The sequence below is a fragment of the Mchenga conophoros genome, linkage group LG11 (genome assembly GCF_057382185.1).
Source record: "Mchenga conophoros isolate Kocher_MC1m ecotype Shallow Benthic linkage group LG11, M_conophoros_male_GT1.1, whole genome shotgun sequence".
NCBI classification, from domain to species: domain Eukaryota; kingdom Metazoa; phylum Chordata; class Actinopteri; order Cichliformes; family Cichlidae; genus Mchenga; species Mchenga conophoros.
The window spans coordinates 1,887,580-1,909,234 of record NC_140536.1 but is presented as its reverse complement, the minus strand read 5'-3'; the positions used below and the strand labels follow the sequence as shown (position 1 = coordinate 1,909,234).

The 21,655-nt window shown below is 43.4% G+C and overlaps 1 protein-coding gene across 5 annotated transcripts in view; it reads left to right on the top strand.

Moving 5' to 3' along the window:
- adcy3a (adenylate cyclase 3a) overlaps positions 1-20,845 on the top strand; it is a 62,224-nt gene extending 41,379 nt beyond the window's left edge. For all 5 annotated transcript variants that reach the window (XM_085290495.1, XM_085290492.1, XM_085290491.1 and 2 more), the window contains exons 11-21: positions 1,012-1,173; positions 1,365-1,452; positions 4,567-4,683; positions 4,864-5,144; positions 5,830-5,911; positions 6,947-7,105; positions 7,193-7,339; positions 10,364-10,477; positions 12,713-12,839; positions 14,729-14,853; positions 19,132-20,845. In XM_085290495.1, coding sequence (XP_085146621.1) covers positions 1,012-1,173; positions 1,365-1,452; positions 4,567-4,683; positions 4,864-5,144; positions 5,830-5,911; positions 6,947-7,105; positions 7,193-7,339; positions 10,364-10,477; positions 12,713-12,839; positions 14,729-14,853; positions 19,132-19,311 — 1,582 coding nt within the window. In that variant the 3' untranslated portion in view covers positions 19,312-20,845. The remainder of the gene's footprint in view (positions 1-1,011; positions 1,174-1,364; positions 1,453-4,566; positions 4,684-4,863; positions 5,145-5,829; positions 5,912-6,946; positions 7,106-7,192; positions 7,340-10,363; positions 10,478-12,712; positions 12,840-14,728; positions 14,854-19,131) is intronic.
- Positions 20,846-21,655: the final 810 nt, after the last annotated feature.

Below are 21,655 nucleotides of genomic sequence, written 5' to 3'. Positions count from 1 at the left end.
ACTCCACACAGAAAGACAGCAACCTGATGGTGGACTTGAACTCAGGACCTTCTTGCTGTGAGGCAACAGTGCTAACCACTGTGCCACTTAAGTTATTCTGATTCTGATTAATTACTAAAGCTTAGCTTTGACATCTAGCAATAGCCACAAATATGAAACAACAAGCTAGTTTTATAACACACAGGTAGCAGTATTGCAACAACGCTCTAAAAGTAAATAAAAGTGTACTATAGTGTAATAGATATTCGTGAAAACCAGGAAAACCCATCATCCTGGACTACAGTAACGGCTGCATCAGTACAAAGTTAAGTAAGCTGTTATGATCTTGACAGGAAAGAAAACAAGCATGCCTGGTGTGGGGTCATTGGCTATTATAAGGGGGTTGAGGAACACCATGTCCTTGAAGTTGTTGTCTGGTTTGGACAGATGTTGTAGTGGAGCTTCCATGATTGGTCACATCAGAGAGTGTTTCCCACTGTGAGATACCAAGTGAGCTTTGAAAGGGAACCATCAGTTGAGTTTCAGTTAAATTCCATTATGTGTTTTTGAAGTGGTATATTTAATAATCTTTAACCTTCCAATCTTGTATCCACATGTGGGAAAAGTGGAGCCAGTGATCAAACCAAATCTCTGATTGAAGTTCAAGTAGGCAGCAGAGATTTCCTTTTCTTGCTCGTGGTATAATATGTTATAGTGTTTGTTTGCAAATTGGCAAACTCCAACTCTTACTCTAAACAAACGCACCTGTCTTAAAATACCATAAATAAGACGTAATCAGTCCATGTTGTCATTGGTGTTGTTTGGTTACTGGCGTGACCCTGGTTCTCTGAAAATCAAGCGCGGTATCTCACTAAGGCAACCACATTCTGGCGTGACCAATCATGGAAGCTCCACCTCCACCGCGCCTGCCCAGGTCAGACCATTCACTTCAATCGCTTCACTTCCATAAAATGTTAATAATGTTACAACCAGTGTGCTGCATTCACTGTCACTAAGCTTGTTGTTCCTCAGTCTGAAGGGGAAACACACCAACAAGCTGTCCCTCAGGTTTGTGGATCCAGAGCTGGAAACACGTTTCTCTGTGGAGAAGGAGAAACAGAGCGGGGCTGCCTTCTGCTGCTCCTGTGTGGTTCTGCTCTTTACTGCAGTGATGGAGGCGCTCATAGACCCCTGGTGAGTTCACAGGTCTGTTTTACTCATTCACATTTTGGGCAGGATGGTTTATATCACCTACTCTCCTAAGAACAAAAGAAAATGAAAGCAAAAGTAAGCCTACACACTTTGGCAGTGTAAACTGGAAGTCATAACTGTAATAATAATAACTCACTAATTACTCTCCACTACGTTCACGTGTTCTGGAACAGGCTGATTGCAAACTACATCACCTTTGCAGTGGGGGAGGTCTTACTGCTCATCCTGACCATTTGTTCTCTGGCTGCCATCTTCCCCAGAGTGAGTTATAACACATTCTTAGACTTCATTTACAATGTGATTAGGGGGATTTTCTTTTCTTTTACAACCTTGTTCAGATACAGAATCGATTAAACACACGCTGAATTTGTTCCGTTAAATTTTTACAAGCAAGTGGTGGGATCGTTTGGATATATGTAACCTCTCAGCGACTTATGGGTAGGGATGGGTACCAGTATCCGGTGCCATGATGGCACCGGTTCTGACATAAACGGTAGTAACCAGACCGAAAAGCAGTGCACATTTCGGTGCTTTATTTCGGTGCTTTTTTTTCCTGAGCTGTGATACACTTCTAGCCAATCATTTTACGTTTCCGAGGATAGTAGGCGGGGCCGGGTACGTGCGTTCTTTTAGAGCAGAGCTACAGATTAAAAATGCCCAAGGCGAAGCGGTCAAAAGTCTGGCTGTACTTCACAGCAAAATATGCAAACTCAGCAGCAACAAGTGCTTTAAGCTGATACTGTGATACTGTCAAAGGAGGTAACACCAAGAATCCGATGAAACACCTGGCGACGCATAGCGTTTTTTTTAAAAGCCCAGAAATGCGCCGTATGATAGCTTGCTGCAAGACCTCACACCGAGCACATCTACTGTGCGTGGGTTGCCTGTTATCTGACCCGGAGTTAGCAACATCCCCCAAAAACCCGAAGAGGAGAGTCCTGGCCCCTAGCCCTGCCAGTGTAGCAGAAATGATGAGGATGATGATGCAGCAGCAGCCGTTCTTCTCTGCGTGAGTAGCTTCATGTTGTTCGTGTGTAATTTACGTTGAGTAGGCTAACCACGTTATTACATTAATGCATGTAAGGTGAACTAGCAAACATCATCATAGCTACATGCGGCTGTCTTCTTGTTTAATGGCAGATACTCCCTTCACCCTGGACAAAAAGGCTAAAATGACCAAAGAAAAAGTGGAAAACAGTTAAACATGAGAGGTTTAGGACAAAGTTTGTGTTTTTTCCATTGATTAAGCACTGCTTCCAGCCAAGAGTGATACCATATATGCCCCATAGCTGCAGAAAAGGCTAACATTGTTATCTTTTTACAAAAACCAGCTGAACATGAGAGGTTTTTGGACCAATTTTGTGTTCTCCATTCTTTAAGCACCAGTTTGAGCACCGTTTAAGCACCGGCACCGTTTCAAAAGTACCGGTTTGGCACCGGTATCGGATAAAACCTAAACGATACCCATCCCTACTTATGGGTCATTGCCTTCTTCTCTCACTGTGCTCACAGTCAATCCTCTGGAAAGCACCAGTGGCATTTTCTCTCACACAGAGTTGTCCACATATTGTCACAGTATCGGGGCTATGCTAATGTTGGAAATCATGTTAACAAAGTGTTACTACTGATTTTTAATTGCTAACACGGTATGGAAAATGTATCAGTTATTTGTCTTCATAAAGTTGTAACTAATGTGTTGTTTAGTTTCCCTTTAGCTCGCTCTGGTTACGTTTAGGTCCTAAAAGTACTTTGTTAGGTTTAGGAAAAGATTATCACTTGAGTTAAAATCCAAGTTTCCCATTGTCCAAAGATATTGGATGATAAGCTAATTGGTGACTCTAATTGGCCATTGATGTGAGACAGAAACAAGTTTCCACTAAATGTGGTCCCAAATGTGCAAATCATGCATCGGCTCTTCAAATGTTTTAAACTCAGACCTACAATTCTAAAAGTTTGTTTTGGAGGTTTTGGGCTTTTCCCATATAGACAGTGTCTCATCTGCTGCAGTCTTTACTGTACCCTCCCCTCACACAGCCCAGTTTTTCACACACAAAAACACCTACTAGACAAATAAGTTGAGGAGAAACAACGTTCTCTGCAAATGTGGTGACATTACACAGATTTAAAACATTTTCCTCCCGTATCGTTCATTTCACGAGTCAGTATAACTGCTACTCTCAAACACCTCTATGATTGTATCACTTACATGCGTCTCCTGTAGAGTCACAAATAGAGAAATGGGTAGAGAGAGATTATACTGAGAGTTCAGAGGAGCTGAAACAATAGATATGAAATGACTAAAATAAGGACCAACCTTGAAAATTATTCCTTTTTTTTGCTTTTTAAATTTAGATGATAGTGGGTGCAGTGATGTTACGTTATATACAAAGATTATGTTTGTTTATTGATATCAAAAAGCTAATTAACAACCAGTTAATATGCAGCTAACAACAGAAAAAGGAAAAATGTTTACAAAACTGTCTTAATTCAATTTTGACATGTAATTCAGGTAAGTAAGTTTAATACTTAAGACCAGGGTTAAAGTTTAAGTCTGAGCCACATGTGCCTGCCATGTACTGGATAAATATGTGATCTTCTGAAGTCATGGAAAAAAGCCGTGTGTTTATCATAGAGTACTTTTTCAGGCAGTACTTTTGATCCTCCCTCTTCATGGAAATTTAGATGTATTGATATTTTGCAGTCGGGTGAATATTGACAGCTGATGTCACGGCCTCCGCTCAGCTCAGGGCTGCAGCACACACTGATTACACGGACCGAGAACTGCAAGGTCACTGTAAACACTGCATGTAGCTCTGCAGGACTTATCAGTGCTACATCCAATATAACAACGTCCTAGGCCTGCAGTGTCCGTTTAAAGAGGCTAAATATGTGGTCATCTTTACTCCAGAAAGATAAACATAGGTGAGAGGATTAATGATGCCCGGGCTCACAGTTCTGGTGTTGTGAAAGGCTTCGAGACACCTAAAAGCGTCTGTCATGTTAAAACCCATCCATGCAGCTGTGTACAGCTGCTTTTGTCAGATAGTGTGTGTCAATTCAGCGACTTCCCCGAGTACACTTTCATGTAGTATACAATGTACACTATGCTGTTACTGTGTAGTAATGTGAATTTTAACACTGTAGCGCTATCTCAGATCAGAGTTGTGCTGCAGGTCTGTGTACCTCAACCATGAATTATTACCCAAAGCAAAGCCTAAATGTTTGACACATGAGAAGTTTTTCTGTTAACCTTTCACACATCTGTGACCAAAAGAAACAATAATCACACATTATGTTGTTTGTCTCAGCCACAGTGACAGTATGACTGTTCATAAATAAAAGCTTTCATTACTAAATGGATGGATTTCATGTCAGGTCTTTGCCAAAAAGCTGGTGGCTTTCTCCACCTGGATTGACCACACACGTTGGGCTCGCAACACTTGGGCCATGACCGCCATTTTCATCCTAACCATGGCTGACATAATGGACATGGTGAGCTCCTCATTTGTTTTTAACATCTAGACTAAATGCACCTTTTTGCGAGTAAGCAGGTGAATTATGTTAAAACTAGGCCAATACAACATAAAAACTCTGGAGCTTATTGTGGGGGGACAGATATTGCAAATTTGAATAATGGTAAAGCTGATGGCTTCGTGCCTGTCTGCTGTGTAGCTTAGTTGTCTGCCTCAGGTCCCAGACTCAGACACCACCACAGTGGCCCCCTCCTCCTCGTTGTCCACCGTGTCCAGCCTTGAAGGTTGCCTGAACAATCCCAAATATTACAGCTACGTTGCTGTGCTGGCACTGATGGCCACCACAATGCTGGTTCAGGTCAGTCACATGGTTAAGCTTACCCTGATGCTGCTCATCACAGTGGCCACGGGCGTCGTTAACATCTACAGCTGGAAGGACATCTTTGACCGCTATGACATGGCCCGCTTCCACGACTACAGGTGAACCAGAAAACACCCAGTATGATCTGCATGAAGCAAGCGTGTGTGTGTGTGTGTGTGTGTGTGTGTGTGTGTGTGAGTGAGTGTGTGTGTGTGTGCGTGTGTGTGAGTGTGTGTGTGTGTGTGTGCGTGTGAGTGAGTGTGTGTGTGAGTGAGTGTGTGTGTGTGTGTGTGTGTGTGTGAGTGAGTGTGTGTGTGTGTGCGTGTGTGTGAGTGTGTGTGTGTGTGTGTGCGTGTGAGTGAGTGTGTGTGTGAGTGAGTGTGTGTGTGTGTGTGTGTGTGTGTGAGTGAGTGTGTGTGTGTATTCAAGTCTCAGTTTCATGTCAGTGTGTTTTGTGCAGAACATAATCCACTTTCTAGACTCCAACTGGTGTTTGAGAAATTTGCAATATGTATATAAATAACGCAGTCAGCTGTTCCAGTATAAAACAGCTTGCTCTGCCATTGGTGGGTTCAGGCTCTTATTCTGATATGTGCCTGTTATGTTACCCTGTCCCTGTGACAGCAGGCACGGCCCCAGCAGTGGGGCATGGATGTTACCTTCCTTGTACTCGTGCTAGGGTAACATAGGAGCGTTTGTCTAGAGCTCCAGTGTGTCTACAGGTCTTGGAACAACATTTTCTTGTGGAAAATACACAGAAGAAATGTTCAGACTGTTGTTGTTTCCCTGTTGTGTTTTTGGCAGGTCGTACCTGGTCCCATCTAAATTCGCGATGACAGTTATGATCTTCATTATGATGGTTAGCTTCTATTACTTCTCCAGACATGTAAGTTAAGCTTGTCTATTGTCTTCACTAAAGTAAAGGAAATGCTTTATGTAGTGTTGTATTGTGTAGTACTGCGCTGTAGTATCTGTAGTTCTTTGTCATGTTTACTGGTAAATACTTCAGCTCCAAGCCCATAAATATTATTGAAGATCATTTTATGGTAATTGGACATAATGCACAGCTGATACTTTTTTAAATGATTCTTTATCCCTAAAACCAGCAGTGTCTAAGAGTAAGAAGAACTTTGTTGATCCCAGAGGGAAGTTCAGGTCTGACGTAGCTCATCTGGTGTTTGCATGAGAGTTGAAAAACCTGCTGCGTGTGGGTCTGTGGGTCGTCAGGAGTCATGATGATAACAAATGAGAGAACACTGTAACTACTTTGTTTGTTAATACTTTTGACAGCAGTTGAAATGATGAAGTAGTAGTATTAATACAAATAAAATTAAGCATAATCACAAAAATAAGAATGGATATACTGACTTATACAAGACGAACGGGAACCAAGGCGACTCAGGACCTTTTGGCGCTCACATTACCAAATCAGGCAGAGCTCTACCCAGTCTGTGGCCTGTCTGTCAGGTGGATGTCTTTACTCATACTTCTGGTAGAGTCTCACACCAAAGCAGTGGCTGGATCATGTTAAATGCACTAGAAAAATCTAGGAATTAGATCTAAGCTCTTAGGTGGCACAAGGCTAGTCTCTTCATCACATGTTGATGCGTCGGCAACTGGTTGATAGTCAGTTAGCTCCCATCGTCTTTGCTACAAGATTTCGACAGGATGTTTTCCATAATGCCGGTGTCTTCTCCTGTTTCGTAGTCTGCTTGTAAATGTGACACAGGCTCACAAAGCGCTGGCTGGTCCTTTTATTTGAATACATGTCAGTAATATATCTTTAGGCACAATAGTTTTATATTACAGCGTTATGACTTCACGGCAGTTTTTCCCCTGCAGTTTGCTAATGTGCAACATTTTAGCATTTCATTGCTCGCAGTTGGCTATTGCTAACATGAGAACCTGTTGGCACCTGAAGGTGGAGAAGCTTGCCCGTACCCTCTTCCTCTGGAAGATTGAGGTTCATGAGCAAAAGGAGAAGGTGTATGAGATGCGGCGCTGGAACGAAGCGCTGGTGACCAACATGCTGCCTGAACATGTGGCTCGACACTTCCTAGGATCCAAGAAAAGGGACGAGGTAAGAGGCTCGCTGATAACACATCCTCAACTCACTGTGACTGTCAGAAGTCTTTTCTGTCCACACTAATGATCCGTTCTGTTCCAGGAGCTGTACAGCCAGTCATATGACGAGATCGGAGTCATGTTCGCTTCTATCCCCAACTTCTCTGACTTTTACACAGAGGAGAGCATCAATAATGGAGGCATCGAATGCTTGCGCTTTCTCAACGAGATCATCTCAGACTTTGACAGTGTAAGGAACCTTTTTTCCTCAGTGTCATACAGGTTTGATTTCTTCAAGAAATCAGATCAGGTCAGTTCTATCTCTACTGCTCTGGGACTTTAGTCTCAGATTATTTCATGACACATAGTTGAAAATACTACTTATTGACCTTATCCTGCCCATCGCTTTATTATGGAAGAGGTTAAAGCCACATGTGGAGCTTTTGGCTTTCATTGGGGTCGTCACAAAACATATTACAGATAGCATTTTAACTATGATATGTATGTGCTGTAATATTTGTAATGCATGCTTTTAGAGCAGGGTCGGCAACCTTTCTGATGATGAGTGCATCTAACATTTCCTCAGAGGTCAGTGTGCCGTATGACTGCATTAGCAATAAATGTAATAACGCTCTATATGAACAGTTACTCACTATATAGAACAACGTTATAGGATTATATTTGTTCACAGATGTTTGCAGCTGTCAGCGAATAGTTATCAGCTATTTAGAAACAAAACACTTTTAATCCATAACAGCAAATGAACTGAACAACAGAAAATACAAATGCTATTTATGGTCTCCTCACAACAATGATAAGAAAAATAAACTGGGCCAATATGGCATGTTTGTTAATACAGAGACACACATGTTAATGTGATCTCTGGTCTCCCACTCAGAGACACAGGTCTCCCAGTGTCCAGCATTCAGACCTGAGGACTCATGTGAGAGAAAACCTGCTCACACAGACATGTGGAGCCAAACACTGTCAATAAGGCCTCTGCAATGTTCTGAAGACAGTTAAACCTGTCAGGTAGTGACGTCCAGCAGGTGAACATGCAGCTCCATGAACACGCACAGCTGTGGAGTCCAGCTGCTTCGTAGTTCTGCAAACTTTGACCCCACAGAGTCGAGCTGTTCAGTTCAATCAGCTGCATTTCGATGTGTCGAGCCAGTTAATGCGAGACAAATCCAGCTGCTCATTAAAGCTTCTGGTTTGATCAGAAAAGAAAACATTGGTCCAAACAGCTGAAAGTCCTGAAAACACATCGTGAATTCTGTCTCGAGTCTACGGATGTATCCGTGTATCTCCGCGGTGCTGATGCTGCGCTGAGCCGACAGCTGCTGAAGCTTTTGAAGTGTCAGAACGTGAAAATTTCAACATCTCTTGAAAAAACTACCAGCTAACAACGTCCCTGTCACCGCTAGGCTAAGTGATTTTTAGCCAATTACAAGTTGAATCTGGTAGTTGGGGTCGTTAGCTAAGATACCGTCATTAAGAATGTGTCTATGGGACACATTAGTTGTGTTGCAATTTGCGATGTGCACCGCTGGCCCGGCCATTTATTTTTTAATGCACCTCTCAGATTAACTCACTGCGTGTCGTGCCCAGGGCTGGACTGGGACAAAACATCAGCCACTTTGCGCCAGAAAGAGGAAACCAGCGGACGTCACGCTAAACAACAGCAGCACGTTTGATCAGCTGTTGTTAGTAGAAATTAATATTAAATAAATTCTATCAGCTGATGTTTGCTGGAGCCACAGCTGTAAAGCTGCTGGTCATGATGTCGGTTTGGATATGTGGTGAGAGGGAAACATGAAGATGAAACCAGGAGATGTCCTTACTGGATCATCAGAGCTGAACAGGTGATGGAGAAACAGGTTTACCTTTTAGGTGACATGGATGAGTTGAAGGGAAGTTATGAACTGTTTCTGAGAGACTAATAACACCAGGATCCTTTTTTAGGTAGCTGACAGCTGGTAACTGTGCAGGGGCGGGTCTAGCAAAGTGTTGCCAGGGGGGCAGGTAGGGCATTAACAGGGAGAGGGGGGCACAAAGAAATACTTTTCTTTCTTCGTCTCATTTAAAATGTTTTGCTTTTATTAAATAATTATCTGAATCTTACAACCAAAGTTTTTATCTGATGTAAAATGTATAGAAATCACACATATACCAACAAGACTGTGCATCACTGTCACCACAGCGTTTGTTTTCATTCTTTATGGCTTTTCCTATAATACCTGGTGGGCCGGTCTCTAGAGCTCATATAGAGCAAAGATTAAGTCAGATACAGCAATAATTCCATTTTATTTTAATTCAGTGTCATTTATACAGCACCAAATCACAGCAACAGTCGCCTCAAGGTGCTTTATATTGTAAAGTAGACCCTACAATAATACATACAGACAGAAACCCAACAATCATATGAGCCCCTATGAGCAGCACTTTGGCGACAGTGGGAAGGAAAAACTCCCTTTTAACAGGAAGAAACCTCCGGCAGAACCAGGCTCAGGGAGGGGCGGGGCCATCTGCTGCGATTGGTTGGGGTGAGAGAAGGAAGACAGGATAAAGACATGCTGTGGAAGAGAGACAGAGATTAATAACAGATATGATTCAGTGCAGAGAGGGCTGTTAACACCCAGTGCATCATGGGAATCCCCCGGCAGCCTACACATATTGCAGCATAACTAATACAGGTGGGGTTGTGGTGGAGGTGGGTTAGAAAGTGGCTTGGAGATGACCGCCAACTTTAACCAAGCCAAATTGGTTTACATAATGTGACCTTAAACAAATCAATGTGTATAAATGAGCAGAGAAAGCAGACATTGAAATCAGGAATATATCTCAAATATCTGTGAGCTCGCTGACGTTCTGCAGTGATTCCAGCTGTGATTCGTGCACTAGAAAGAGTCGTGGATGAAAAAGACACAAGAACCATAAAAGTTTCTGTACATTAGTTTAAATCTGATTTTACTTGAAGTCTCTAATTATGACTTGGATGGTGATCAGACCACATCTACATGTTGTCATTGCAGAAATCTTTTAATTCCCAAACGTTCATGTTTTCTTTCAGCTGTGTGATAGCAGACCCCTGACGGTACAGTAATATTGAAAACGGTTACAAACGCCTCGATATGTCCGTTTTGTGGTGAGATGAAGTTGAAATGTAAGTTGCTCAGATGGCCAGGGTGCAGTGCTTTTTAAAAATGGTTGCAGCATGTTTGTCTGTGCTTTCATTGTCAGTAACACAACCTCCCACTTGTCTCCATGTCAGCTGCTGGATGAGCCTCAGTTTCGCTGCATTACAAAAATCAAGACTATTGGCAGCACATACATGGCAGCGTCAGGTGTCACCCCGGACGTCAGCAACGGTTACAACTCCATCAAGGTCAGTGTGGTCACATGACTTCTTCAGCTTCAGTGTGTGTCATGCTGACAGAGCCAACATAATTGCATCTTAGTGTGAATAGATCTAGATCTGCTGCAGGTTTGGTGCAACTCTCTTTGTGGAAATATTAATTTGATTAAGATGATCTGATTAGGATGCAGGTACAGTTTACTGTAGTGCAGAGGGCACAGCTGAGACAGCCTGTAACTCAGTTATTTCCATGGTAACGTAGATTTTTCATAATTTATAGGAATTTATAGGCTGAAGTCTTAATAAACAATCAGTGAAATGTTGCAGATTCTTTAGTTAGTTCAGTTAGTTTGACAACAAATGTAATGATAATCTATCTGATTTACTATGAATATAAAGAAATATTTAAATTGGACAGTTAAGGAAAAAACCACCTCACTCGACAAGGATATAAGACAAATGTAACCTATGTTCTAATTAAGGCTATAATAATGGAAGATTACTAACCGTGCACTGAGCATAATGGAGAGTTAAATTACGTGTTGAGTGCTAATAGATAATAGGTTTGATGTCCTTATTGTGGTGACGACATCCTTAAGTCTAAAATGTGTCCCTCAGGTTTGATGTTGAGGCTTTCGATGCTTTATTGCATTTTCACTTTGGATAAACGAGCTTTGGTCGACACAGTCGTGTTAGAGCACAGGCTGCGTTTGTGTGCTGCTGTGTTTTCCAGTCTAATCTTTCCAGAACAAAGTCGCATGCTGTCGCACACCACAGACCACATGGTTGTCCCGACGCACAAACTAGTGGAGCTTAGTAATGGTAAAAGGACGGGTTCTTCTACTCTCCCGAGTACTCAAAGCGCTCTACACAACTTGCCACATTCACCCATTCACACAAGCACTTTCTTTATGCTTATCTAACTACATTCACACACAGTCATGCTCCGATGGATGTATCGGAGAGCAGCTCTGGGTTACTATCTTGCCTAAGGATACTTGACATGCAGACTGGAGGAGCCAGGGATTGAACCACCAACCTTCCAAGGCGACCTGCTGTACCTCCTGAGCTAGAGCCACAGTCAGTGTCGACATTCTGACTTTTGGCAATGATTTATCAGATCAACAGTTTGGTCATCTTGAAAGAAAAATCGACGTCAGCTTCACCAGAGGTTGGTGTTTGCAGTGGAGACGTCCAGGGATGCATGTAATCTACTGCTTATCTACTGTAACTGATGACACACAGCACTTTACACGCCTCATTCACCCATTCACACTCCAAACTGGGGTCAGTAGCTTTTCCAAGGATATTAGTCATGCAGACTGGAGCAGATGGGCATCAAACCATCATCCTTCTGATAAGCAGGTGACCTGCTCCACCACCTGAGCTACAAAGTTTAAATGAGCTAAGGCTTTGGGTTTTTTTGTGGGCCACATTCTACATATACGTAGAATTTGTGTTCATTTTAGGCATTTTGAGTAGTGAGTCAGTATTTACATCAGGGGTGTCCAACTCCAGGCCTCGAGGGCCGGTGTCCTGCAGGTGTTAGATCTCACCTTGGTTCAACACACCTGAATCACATGATGAGCTCATTGCCAGGCCTCTGGAGAACTTCAGCACATGTCGAGGAGGTCATTCAGCCATTTAGATCAGCTGTGTTGGATCAAGGACACGTCTAAACCCTGCAGGACACCGGCCCGCGAGGCCTGGATTGGACACATTAAACATAAGAACACCATTTTATTTGCACCCGTTGAAATCCTTGTTTTAGGATTCAATGCTCACGTTTAGGCCATTTGGCTGGTCAAATCCGGTCACATTACAATGTGATTTGACCAGTCCCACACAGAGATGTGACCTTTTATTTTCCTGTTGAAAGCCTCGTTTTAAGGTTCGACGGTTTTATTTCCGAGTTTTGGGTGAGAGTGAGGCGCTGACAGAACGAGTTAGTGATAGTTTAATGCTGAGGTGAGAGGCTTATACAAGCATTAATGTTAATATCATTATGAATACAAGCACAACAGAGAATGATGAAAAATTAAAGGCTGAATTTAATAGCCTAAGAAAATGGACTCACGTGACTGAACTGCTTGGTGGTTCAAAGTTCGTCACCAGGAAAAAAGACGCTCACTCCCAGTTATCTGCTTGGTTGTTTTTACACAGAAGAACCCAAATCAATAATCCAGATTTATAATACAGTAAAGAGCTGTTTACAAAGTGAAGCATTTAACCAAGTAAAAAACTGAATTTGCTTTTGCCTGACAGAAGGAAGAGCTGTCGGACACCGAGCGCTGGCAGCACCTGGCAGACCTCGCAGACTTTGCGCTGGCCATGAAGGTTACACTTATGAACATCAACTACCAATCATTCAACAATTTCATGCTGCGCATCGGTACGTCCTAATCTTAAGACGGTTGAAGGGTTGCATGTTAGGTGTGTTGCTGTGCAGGTCTGTCAAAGATATGTTATCTCTCTTATGGTCAGTGGATTCAAACCATGTAGGAACAAAACACAACAAATAGTTGACGTCAGGAGCAAAGCTGAACTTGCAGACTTCATCTTGTACATGTTGTGTTCATGCTGTATAGCATTCATTCACTTAGCATTACCGTAGTTTTAAATGAGTAATTAGCATCTCCAGTGTATTTATTTTTTGTTAAAACGAAGACTATTAGAAACATTACAAAAGGGATTTTGACCCAGAAGGAATCATGTCTAAAACATGAACTGAGTGTTGGCAAAAAAGGAGAAATCACAGCCACCAGTCCCACATGGACATATGACCTTTTATTTTTATCTAAATGTTCTCCAGTGAATTATCAGGGAGCATGCAGACTACCAGAGCATTCTTCTGTTACTCTGCGTCGCAGACAAACTTCATCGTGGGTTTGATCTTTGAGTTGGAATCATCCTGAACTAAAATGAGATCTTTGCTTTTGATTGTGACACTTGAATCAACTTTAAAATATAACTTTGAGTATAACTTTCATACACTATGCCCTGACCGGGGAGAGACCTGGTCTGTTAGAAAACGTTTACTTCTGATTGTAAATAAGACAGACAGTGAGCAGCATGTCAGGGAGGCTGAGGTTGTGGTGGAGAGGACGTTTTGACTCGTCTTATAGAGTCTCAAGTGTCATGGAACATGAAAGATTCAATAAGCAGCCTCGAAAACATTAGATGGAAAACTACATTTATATCATGTTGTAAAATTGTAACAAAATGCAGCATAACTAAGGGAGGATTCAGGGTCACCTGGTCCAGCCCTAACTATATGCTTTAGCAAAAAGGAAAGTTTGAAGCCTAATCTTGAAAGTAGAGATAGTGTCTGTCTCCTGAATCCAAACTGGAAGCTGGTTCCACAGAAGAGGGGCCTGAAAACTGAAGGCTCTGCCTCCCATTCTACTTTTAAATACTCTAGGAACAACAAGTAGGCCTGCAGAGCGAGAGCGAAGTGCTCTAACAGGGTGATATGGTACTACAAGGTCATTAAGATAAGATGGGGCCTGATTATTTAAGACCTTGTATGTGAGGAGCAGGATTTTGAATTCTGGATTTAACAGGAAGCCAAAACAGGAGAAATCTGCTCTCTCTTTCTAGTCCCTGTCAGGACTCTTGCTGCAGCATTTTGGATCAGCTGAAGGCTTTTCAGGGAGTTTTTAGGACTTCCTGATAATAATGAATTACAACGAAGATGTTTTTCTAAAATTGCTGTAACTAAGTTTAAGGTTATAATTCCTCCACTGTTATCTTATTCAATGCCATGTGTCCACACAGTGCAGAGCAGCTACAGGACCTAACCTCTACTTCCACAGAGTCCCATTTTCTTGTTAATAGTGTTACATCCTCGCTGTACATGTCACTCTTCTGGGGAACCAGCTTCCAGTTTGGATATGGGAGACATATCGCCTCTATACTTTAAAATGTAAGCTCAAAACTTTCTTTTTTGATGAAGCTTATTCTTGGCCCTCCCTTAGTTATGCTGCCCGTGGCTGCTGGGGGCATAATACACTCTGTGTGTCTTTGTCCTGTCCTGCTGCCTTCATCCCTGAGCCACGGTCTACTGGAGGGTTTTAAAAGAGGGTTTCTTCTTCCAGTTGTCACCACATGTTTGGTCATATGAGGGTGTCTGATTGGGGTTTTCTTGTTATTATTGCCGAGTGTTTACCGTACATAAAAGTGCTTTGAGGCAACTTTTCTTGTGATTTGCCGCTAAATAAACAGACTGAAGTGAATTAAAATGAAAGTCAACACGTTGCATATTTCAACACTCTCTTTTAGGTCTAAATAAGGGAGGGGTGCTAGCTGGAGTGATTGGTGCTCGCAAACCCCACTTTGACATCTGGGGCAACACTGTCAACGTGGCAAGCCGCATGGAGTCCACAGGTGTGATGGGCAACATCCAGGTACTGCTTCACTTCAGACTTCTGCTTTATCTTATTCAAATAACCTCCAAAGAGATTATTGTAGAGAGGAGGTCAGATAAATAGTGTAAAGTTTCTTTTAAGCAGTTTTAAGATCACAGCAAAAAGTATCTGTTGTGCTATGAGGAAGACTTCCCATCTGGCTTCTGAGGCAGAGTAACCAGCTCAGCCGCTGGTTGTATACAGATGTGATCTAGCACTATACCGTTCTTCCCAGGAAACATCTTTCTGATTCCTCCACCAGCGACATGACCCTGGGCAACTGAGGGGGCACGATTATGACAGCTTGGCCTATGGCACGGTCGTGTGTTGAGACTTCTGTTTGGCCTGGATGCTTTAATCTTCCACTGGTGATGATGTTACCTTGTCCAGAAACCACCTGCAGCAGTGAGGCGTCCTGCTGCCCCACGAGCAGCAGAGTTGATGTAATGGATCAGCAGTATCCAATGATGCGCAGCCAAGAGGTTTCACATTAAGGATCCCTTCTACCGCCATGCGGTGACTTAGGAACAATGTGATCCTCAGGATGATTGGAGCGCAGACTTACCTTATTTCCCTCTCACAGGTTCATCAGAAATGTGTGTGGTGGATTAGTATGGAAGGTAATCTTCTGATTTACAAGATGCACCTGAAGAATGGGCTATATGGTGGAGAAAGCCTCCTGCAGCTCTCGAGACCTGCCTCAGAAATTGGATCTATGATTTGAATATACATTGAATGGTGTTCTCGACAGGAGACACAAGGCCAGGAGGAAAGCGTCTGAGCACAGAGTCAACAGCAAATCAAGGTGTGCAGATCTGATGATTAGGCACTTAAAGATTATCCCTCTGAGGCGCTCATGTCAAGCAGTCAGCTCCAGTTGGACAGAATACAGGTTTGTGGACGTGGAGTCTCTCTGTGAGCAGATCAGCCATTGCAGCGAGGACAGGTGTGTTGGTTGGGAGGGCCAGTGCTCTGAGGTTTGTTGCTATAACATGGGGGCCCAGCAGCAGGCTGGTGAAAGATCATGAAGCTGCTTCCCCCTTGTGATGCTGTTATCCAGGTTTTCCACTGGTATGATATATTTCCACGGGGGAGAACTGGTGAGCTCCTGGATTTCAGCACAAATGGAAGACCTTTTAACAGGACTCAGACCACAACTAACCCAGCGCAGTAGTGGATTCAGTCCATGGTGCTTTGCAGCGGTAGACCAAGCTGAGTTTGCAGAGTAGTCTGAACAGCTCTGAGCTCCAAACGAAGCATGAACCATTTCTTCTGAGGAGCTACCTGGGATCTGGCCGTCAGGAAAGTGCCAGTTGTGGCAATCCGTGTCCTTGTGTAAGCTACAGCCACAGCTGCTGTGGTGCACATGATGGTGTGGAATGTACCGAATCCAGTCGAACCATTCCCCCTCCTCTGGAGTCAACTTCACCACAGATTTCTCCAGTTTGTGGAGCTCCTGGTTGTACGTCTGTGACCTTCTGGAGTCCTTCCATAATCACAGCTCACTGGCTATTGATCCACGACAGCTTCTTGAGGTGCTTTCAGCTGAGGTGGCATATTTCTGAAAGGGAGGATGTCAAGCTGCCACAGCCTTTCCACGTTTTTGTAAAGCTATGTTGTCTGTGTGAGTAAGGCTGAGTGTAACCATCTATCAGCTTACTGTCGTAGACTACTGTGGGTTGCTGCAGTGCCAAACCCAGCTTGGTGCAGACTGCTTCTGGCCCTCCAGGCCACAGATCACTGGTCAAACACGAACGATAAGGTGAGGGTGATCTGATCCGATCATAGGTCTCACCCAGCTGAGACCTTTAAGGGGAAGTCGTAGGTGGTTCTTCTCAGTTGTTTCCACTGGGCAGGATTGTTTAGCTAGGGCTAGTTGTTGTGCTGTGAATGACTTCGATATTTAATGCCTCACCTTTGGCTTTGCTTTGGTGAACATATCCAGTGATATCCTCCATTCAGCTGTAGGACTTACTGTCGCGATGGTTTATTGGGCCACAGCCTTGTCTGTCTGGGCAGGGCAAGGAACTTCATGGGAGCAGACAATTTTCTCTCCAACCTGTCGTCCAGCATTGCAGAGGTCTGCATCTATGATGAGCGTGATGGTCAGCATAGATGACACTGGATCCAGCATTCATGGTAAGAATATTAGGGTTTTGTTCTTTAGCCTTGGCAAGGCAGGTAGTGCAAGGAGGCGTTGCTCACCACAGGTGCTGCTGGGTTTCTTGAGCATGCAGCAACATGTTTACGTCACATCTCCAACATCTCCAGTCCACCACAGTGGCCACGTCTAGCCTGGAGAAATCCTTGGATCCTCTCAAGTAATGCTCCTCACAATAGGGATCGAAACACTCTCTCTTCTTCTGTGACACGAGCCTTAGAAGATGGATGGGCCACAGCAAGTGGTCTTGTGGTAGTGGCTAATAAACTACCGTATTTCCCGGACTACAGAGCGCACCTGAATATTAGCCGCACAAGCTAAAATCAGGGGAAAATCCTGTTTTGTACATACATTAGCCGCACCTGACTAAAAGCCGCAGGTGTTTCAATGTTGACTCATCATATGTAAGAGAATATGCACAAAGGGAATTGTCAGGAAAGAGACGGCTGTTTGGAGACACACCCCTTTTATTAATATTTTGAAAAACAAGTTATGGGTACATATTTGCATAACTTTTTAGGTATATGTACAAGTAGCGGTAATTACAGGTATGAAACATGTACTGTGCTTCATAAATGAGTAACAAATGTAGTACATAACAATAACCTACAGCACACCAGAAAAATAGATCCGGCCTACCTTTCAGGCTCAGGTGCAGTGACACGGCTTTAACAAGAAGAAAAGTCAGTCATTCACCATCTTTCTCTTCTTCCTGCCACTAAAACCACCAAAGTCCTCTCCTCCAGTGTTGGAGACAAACAGGCTCAGGATGGCTTCGTCATCCACGCCTCCCGCTGAACGAGTAGCGCTACTTTGAAGTTTGTATTTCGTGCTACTTGTACGGCACTACGTTGCCTGGCGGACGGACATGTGACCAACATACCACTCTTGAACCCCGATACTGTGTGTCTGATCACATGCCCTTCCGCCAGGCAACGTAGTGCCGTACAACAGAGGAACAAACAAAACAAATCCTCTTACCATATGACAAAAATCATGGACAATCCATAGAAAAGAAGCACCTGACTAAAAGCCGCAGGGTTCAAAGCTTGTGCAAAAAGTAGCGGCTTATAGCCCGACAATTACGGTACCTGTGTTCTTGGTTTGACAGTGCCTACTGACTTTCCTCTCCAGTGATGTAAGTGCAAATAGCCTTGGTTGGGGCAGTATTCCCAAAGTTATGGGGTGGCTGTTGCTCAGGAGGTAGAGCGGGTCATCTACTAATCGGAAGGTTGGTAGTTCAATCCCTGGCTGCTCCAGTCTGCATTCCATATACCCTTGGACAAGATAGTAACCCGAAGTTTCTCTACGATGCATCCATCGGAGTCTGAATGTGTGAATGTTAGATAGAAAGCACTTATGTAAAAAACCATTTACAAGTTTGGTAAGTAGTCGGTCTGCATGGGATCCACAGTGGAGTTACCTCTCTGCTACTCCGTTGACAGTAGTTAGCATCCCCACAGGACAGACCCGCTTCAAAAGCTTGAGAGTCCCCTGCCTTTATGGGTGGTGTGCACAGGACGGCACTGAGTTCGCTTGTACTCCTGTCCGAGAGCCCTCAGCACACTGATATATGCAGTTGGGTCACAAATGTATCGTTTAGCACACTTGATAACTTCAGGTGAGCTAATAAGATCTTGTAATCCTCGGACAAATGCTTATGAGGACCAAGAACATCACTCAGTCCTTCCTGTAGCAGGGCTAAGCTGCTCTCCTTCCCAGAGCTGAAACCAGTAAGATACTTCTAACATGCTGGGTTAGAAACTCTAATGACCAGCTGCTGGTGGCACACGTGACTGAGACTGGTGGCACAGGCTTAATGAATCATGATAAGGTCTACTGGGCAAAAGAGGGGGGTGGTCTGGTTGAAGTGTTCCAGGTAGCCCACATACCTGTGCTGGCTGCAATAACTCTGGGTACAAGAGCTGGAGCAGGTCTGGATGCAGGTGTAAGAAGATAGTCCGGATGTGGTGACGCAACTCTGGCGACAGATGCCGATGCATCCATATCTGTGACCAAACATAACCAGTGGAGCTTTTGAATGTGCAGCTTTGAATTGTGTCCCCAACTGTACAAAGCAATGAGACATACTTTTGTACTCTGTGTGTTTCCCTCAGGTAGTGGAGGACTGCTACAACATCCTGAAGGAGTATGGCTTCCGCTTCGTGAGGAGAGGGCCCATCTTTGTGAAGGGGAAAGGAGAGCTGCTCACTTATTTTCTGAAGGGAAGAGACAAACAAGGCTCATTTATCAACGGCTCCTCTGTCACTCTGCCACATCAGGTGGTGGATAGTTGAGGACTTATCTGTCTGTCACACACTCATGCACTCATCGGTCATAGGCTGTGTGAAGAGTCGTGCAGGGGAAAGAAGTGAATTGATTTAAAGTCCTGGGAAACCTGAAACTATAACTGAACCGAAGCCTAATTCATTTACAAACTTCATAAACATGAACTGGTGTATTCTCTGTCTGTACAGAAAGATGTACAGATGCCAGAAGAGTCTGTATTTGATTTTGAAGATGATTTCAGTTTAGCAGTATATATTTAAATCAAGATGTTCGAATAAATTGAGAAGATTAGAAGCTGAGGGCACCAAACAGATAGGAGATTAAAGGGAAACCTGATTCTTTGACTGTGACACTGAGGGGACTGATCGATGATGCTGTCAAGGTTTGAAGTTCTTACTTCTTAAATAAGGAGTTACATGGAAATTCATAATATTGGGTTAAACAGGTTAAACAGAACTCTTGCTTTGGACGGATACTGCAGAACAAATTATTCATCATTTGGAAGTTTTTTTCTTTTTGTCCTCGTGTCACCCTTCCTGAAACCATAGGCACAGAAACATTTACCAAAAGGAGACTTTAGTGTAATGAAACACCCAGTAACACACCACACGGGTCAAATCTGTGCAGATTTGTTTTATAAACCACTCCGTTTGATGACAAATGCACTTGTAGCTTAAAATGAATCCAGGTACTGAATATACAGATAGTAAAGTATTACAGTGTTACCTCAGACACACAGCTAATACTACTGACGTGATTTCTCTGCATCCTTAGATTTGACAGCAAGAGCTCAAACTGGCCCATTAACTTCCTGGGTGGCTGTAGCTCAGGAGGTAGAGCAGGTCCTCTACTAATCACGAGGTTCACCGTTTGCTCCCTGCCTGCTGTAATCTTCATTGGGCAAGATACTAACCCCAAATTGCTCTCCAGTGCATCCATTGGCATGTGAACATTAAATAAAAAGCACATAAGCATAAAAAACGTGCTGGAGCACGAGGTATAAAACGAGTCCCTTTACCATCCTGCACAGCTTTCACTCCTGGATCAGGCCATGAAGCTCTCCCTGCTGCTACCTTCTGTTGAATCATAGTTTCTTTGTTTCCTCATTTAGAAACATCAGGACCTGTCTCTGCTTCAGCACTTAAACCGATGCATTTAAGAAGCACTCCCCTTTAGCAAACCATGGTATGTGTAAATGTTCGACATGTGCAAAGGAAGTGTTGCTTTTGTTACAGCAGAGATTGTTAGCTTTGGCTGGTACAGTCCAAGCAAACTTTTAAACATTTCTCTCTCTGTCTCTCACACTAATCTCTCCTCTGGAGCAATAAAAATGTATTTTAGGCATAAACTTTAATTTTACTGCAGGAGGTGAGTGAGTAAGATAGATCATTAACTCAATTCAATTTTATTTACACAGCGCCAAATCACAACAACAGTCACCTCAAGGTGCTTTATACTGTACAGTAGACCCTACAATAATACATACAGAGAAAAACCCAACAATCATATGAGCCCCTTTGAGCAGCACTTTGGTGACAGTGGGAAGGAAAAACTCCCTTTTAACAGGAAGAAACCTCCAGCAGAACCAGGCTCAGGGAGGGGCGGGGCCATCTGCTGTGATTGGTTGGGGTGAGAGGAGGAGGACAGGATAAAGACATGCTGTGGAAGAGAGACAGAGGTTAATAACAGATATGATGCAGTGCAGAGAGGTCTGTGAACACAAGAACTTGTATATAAGGAGCAGGCTTTTGAATTCAGTTCTGGATTTAACAGGAAGTCCATGAAGGAGAAATCTGCTCTCCTTCTCAGCACAGACGAGACACACAGTGGCCACAGCCTGATCATCCGACTGCATTCGATTAGACTTGATCTGTGACTGTTACTGGGTCGGACGTGGTAGCGCAGTAGTGACATGAGGCAGATGCTGTGTGACTGATGGAAAAGAGTGCATGCTTGAAGGAAGCGCTTGACTTAAGCAAAACATTTTAAATAAATGATCCTAATTGTAAAGACAGGCGGGAGACAACAACATGTGGACTGGTTGGGAATAAACCAGACACTGAGACTGTGGATCATCAGAGTAGCATAGGCTCAGTGTCTTTTTGCCCAACAGCAGATTGACCAAATCTTTGGCTTCTGTAACCAGATTAGTTCTTTGAATTCAGCATTTCAGTATGAGAAACACACTGATGGGCTACATCTCTTTCATAAATGTATCTGATTTTTTTCAAAACAATGGAGATTTCTCTCTTGTGCGCTCACAATCCTCTTTAGTAACTAAGCACCATGTCCTCATCACATGGACACACGGTGGGTTTGCACAGCGTGTATGTTGGAGTTCATCCTCAGTTA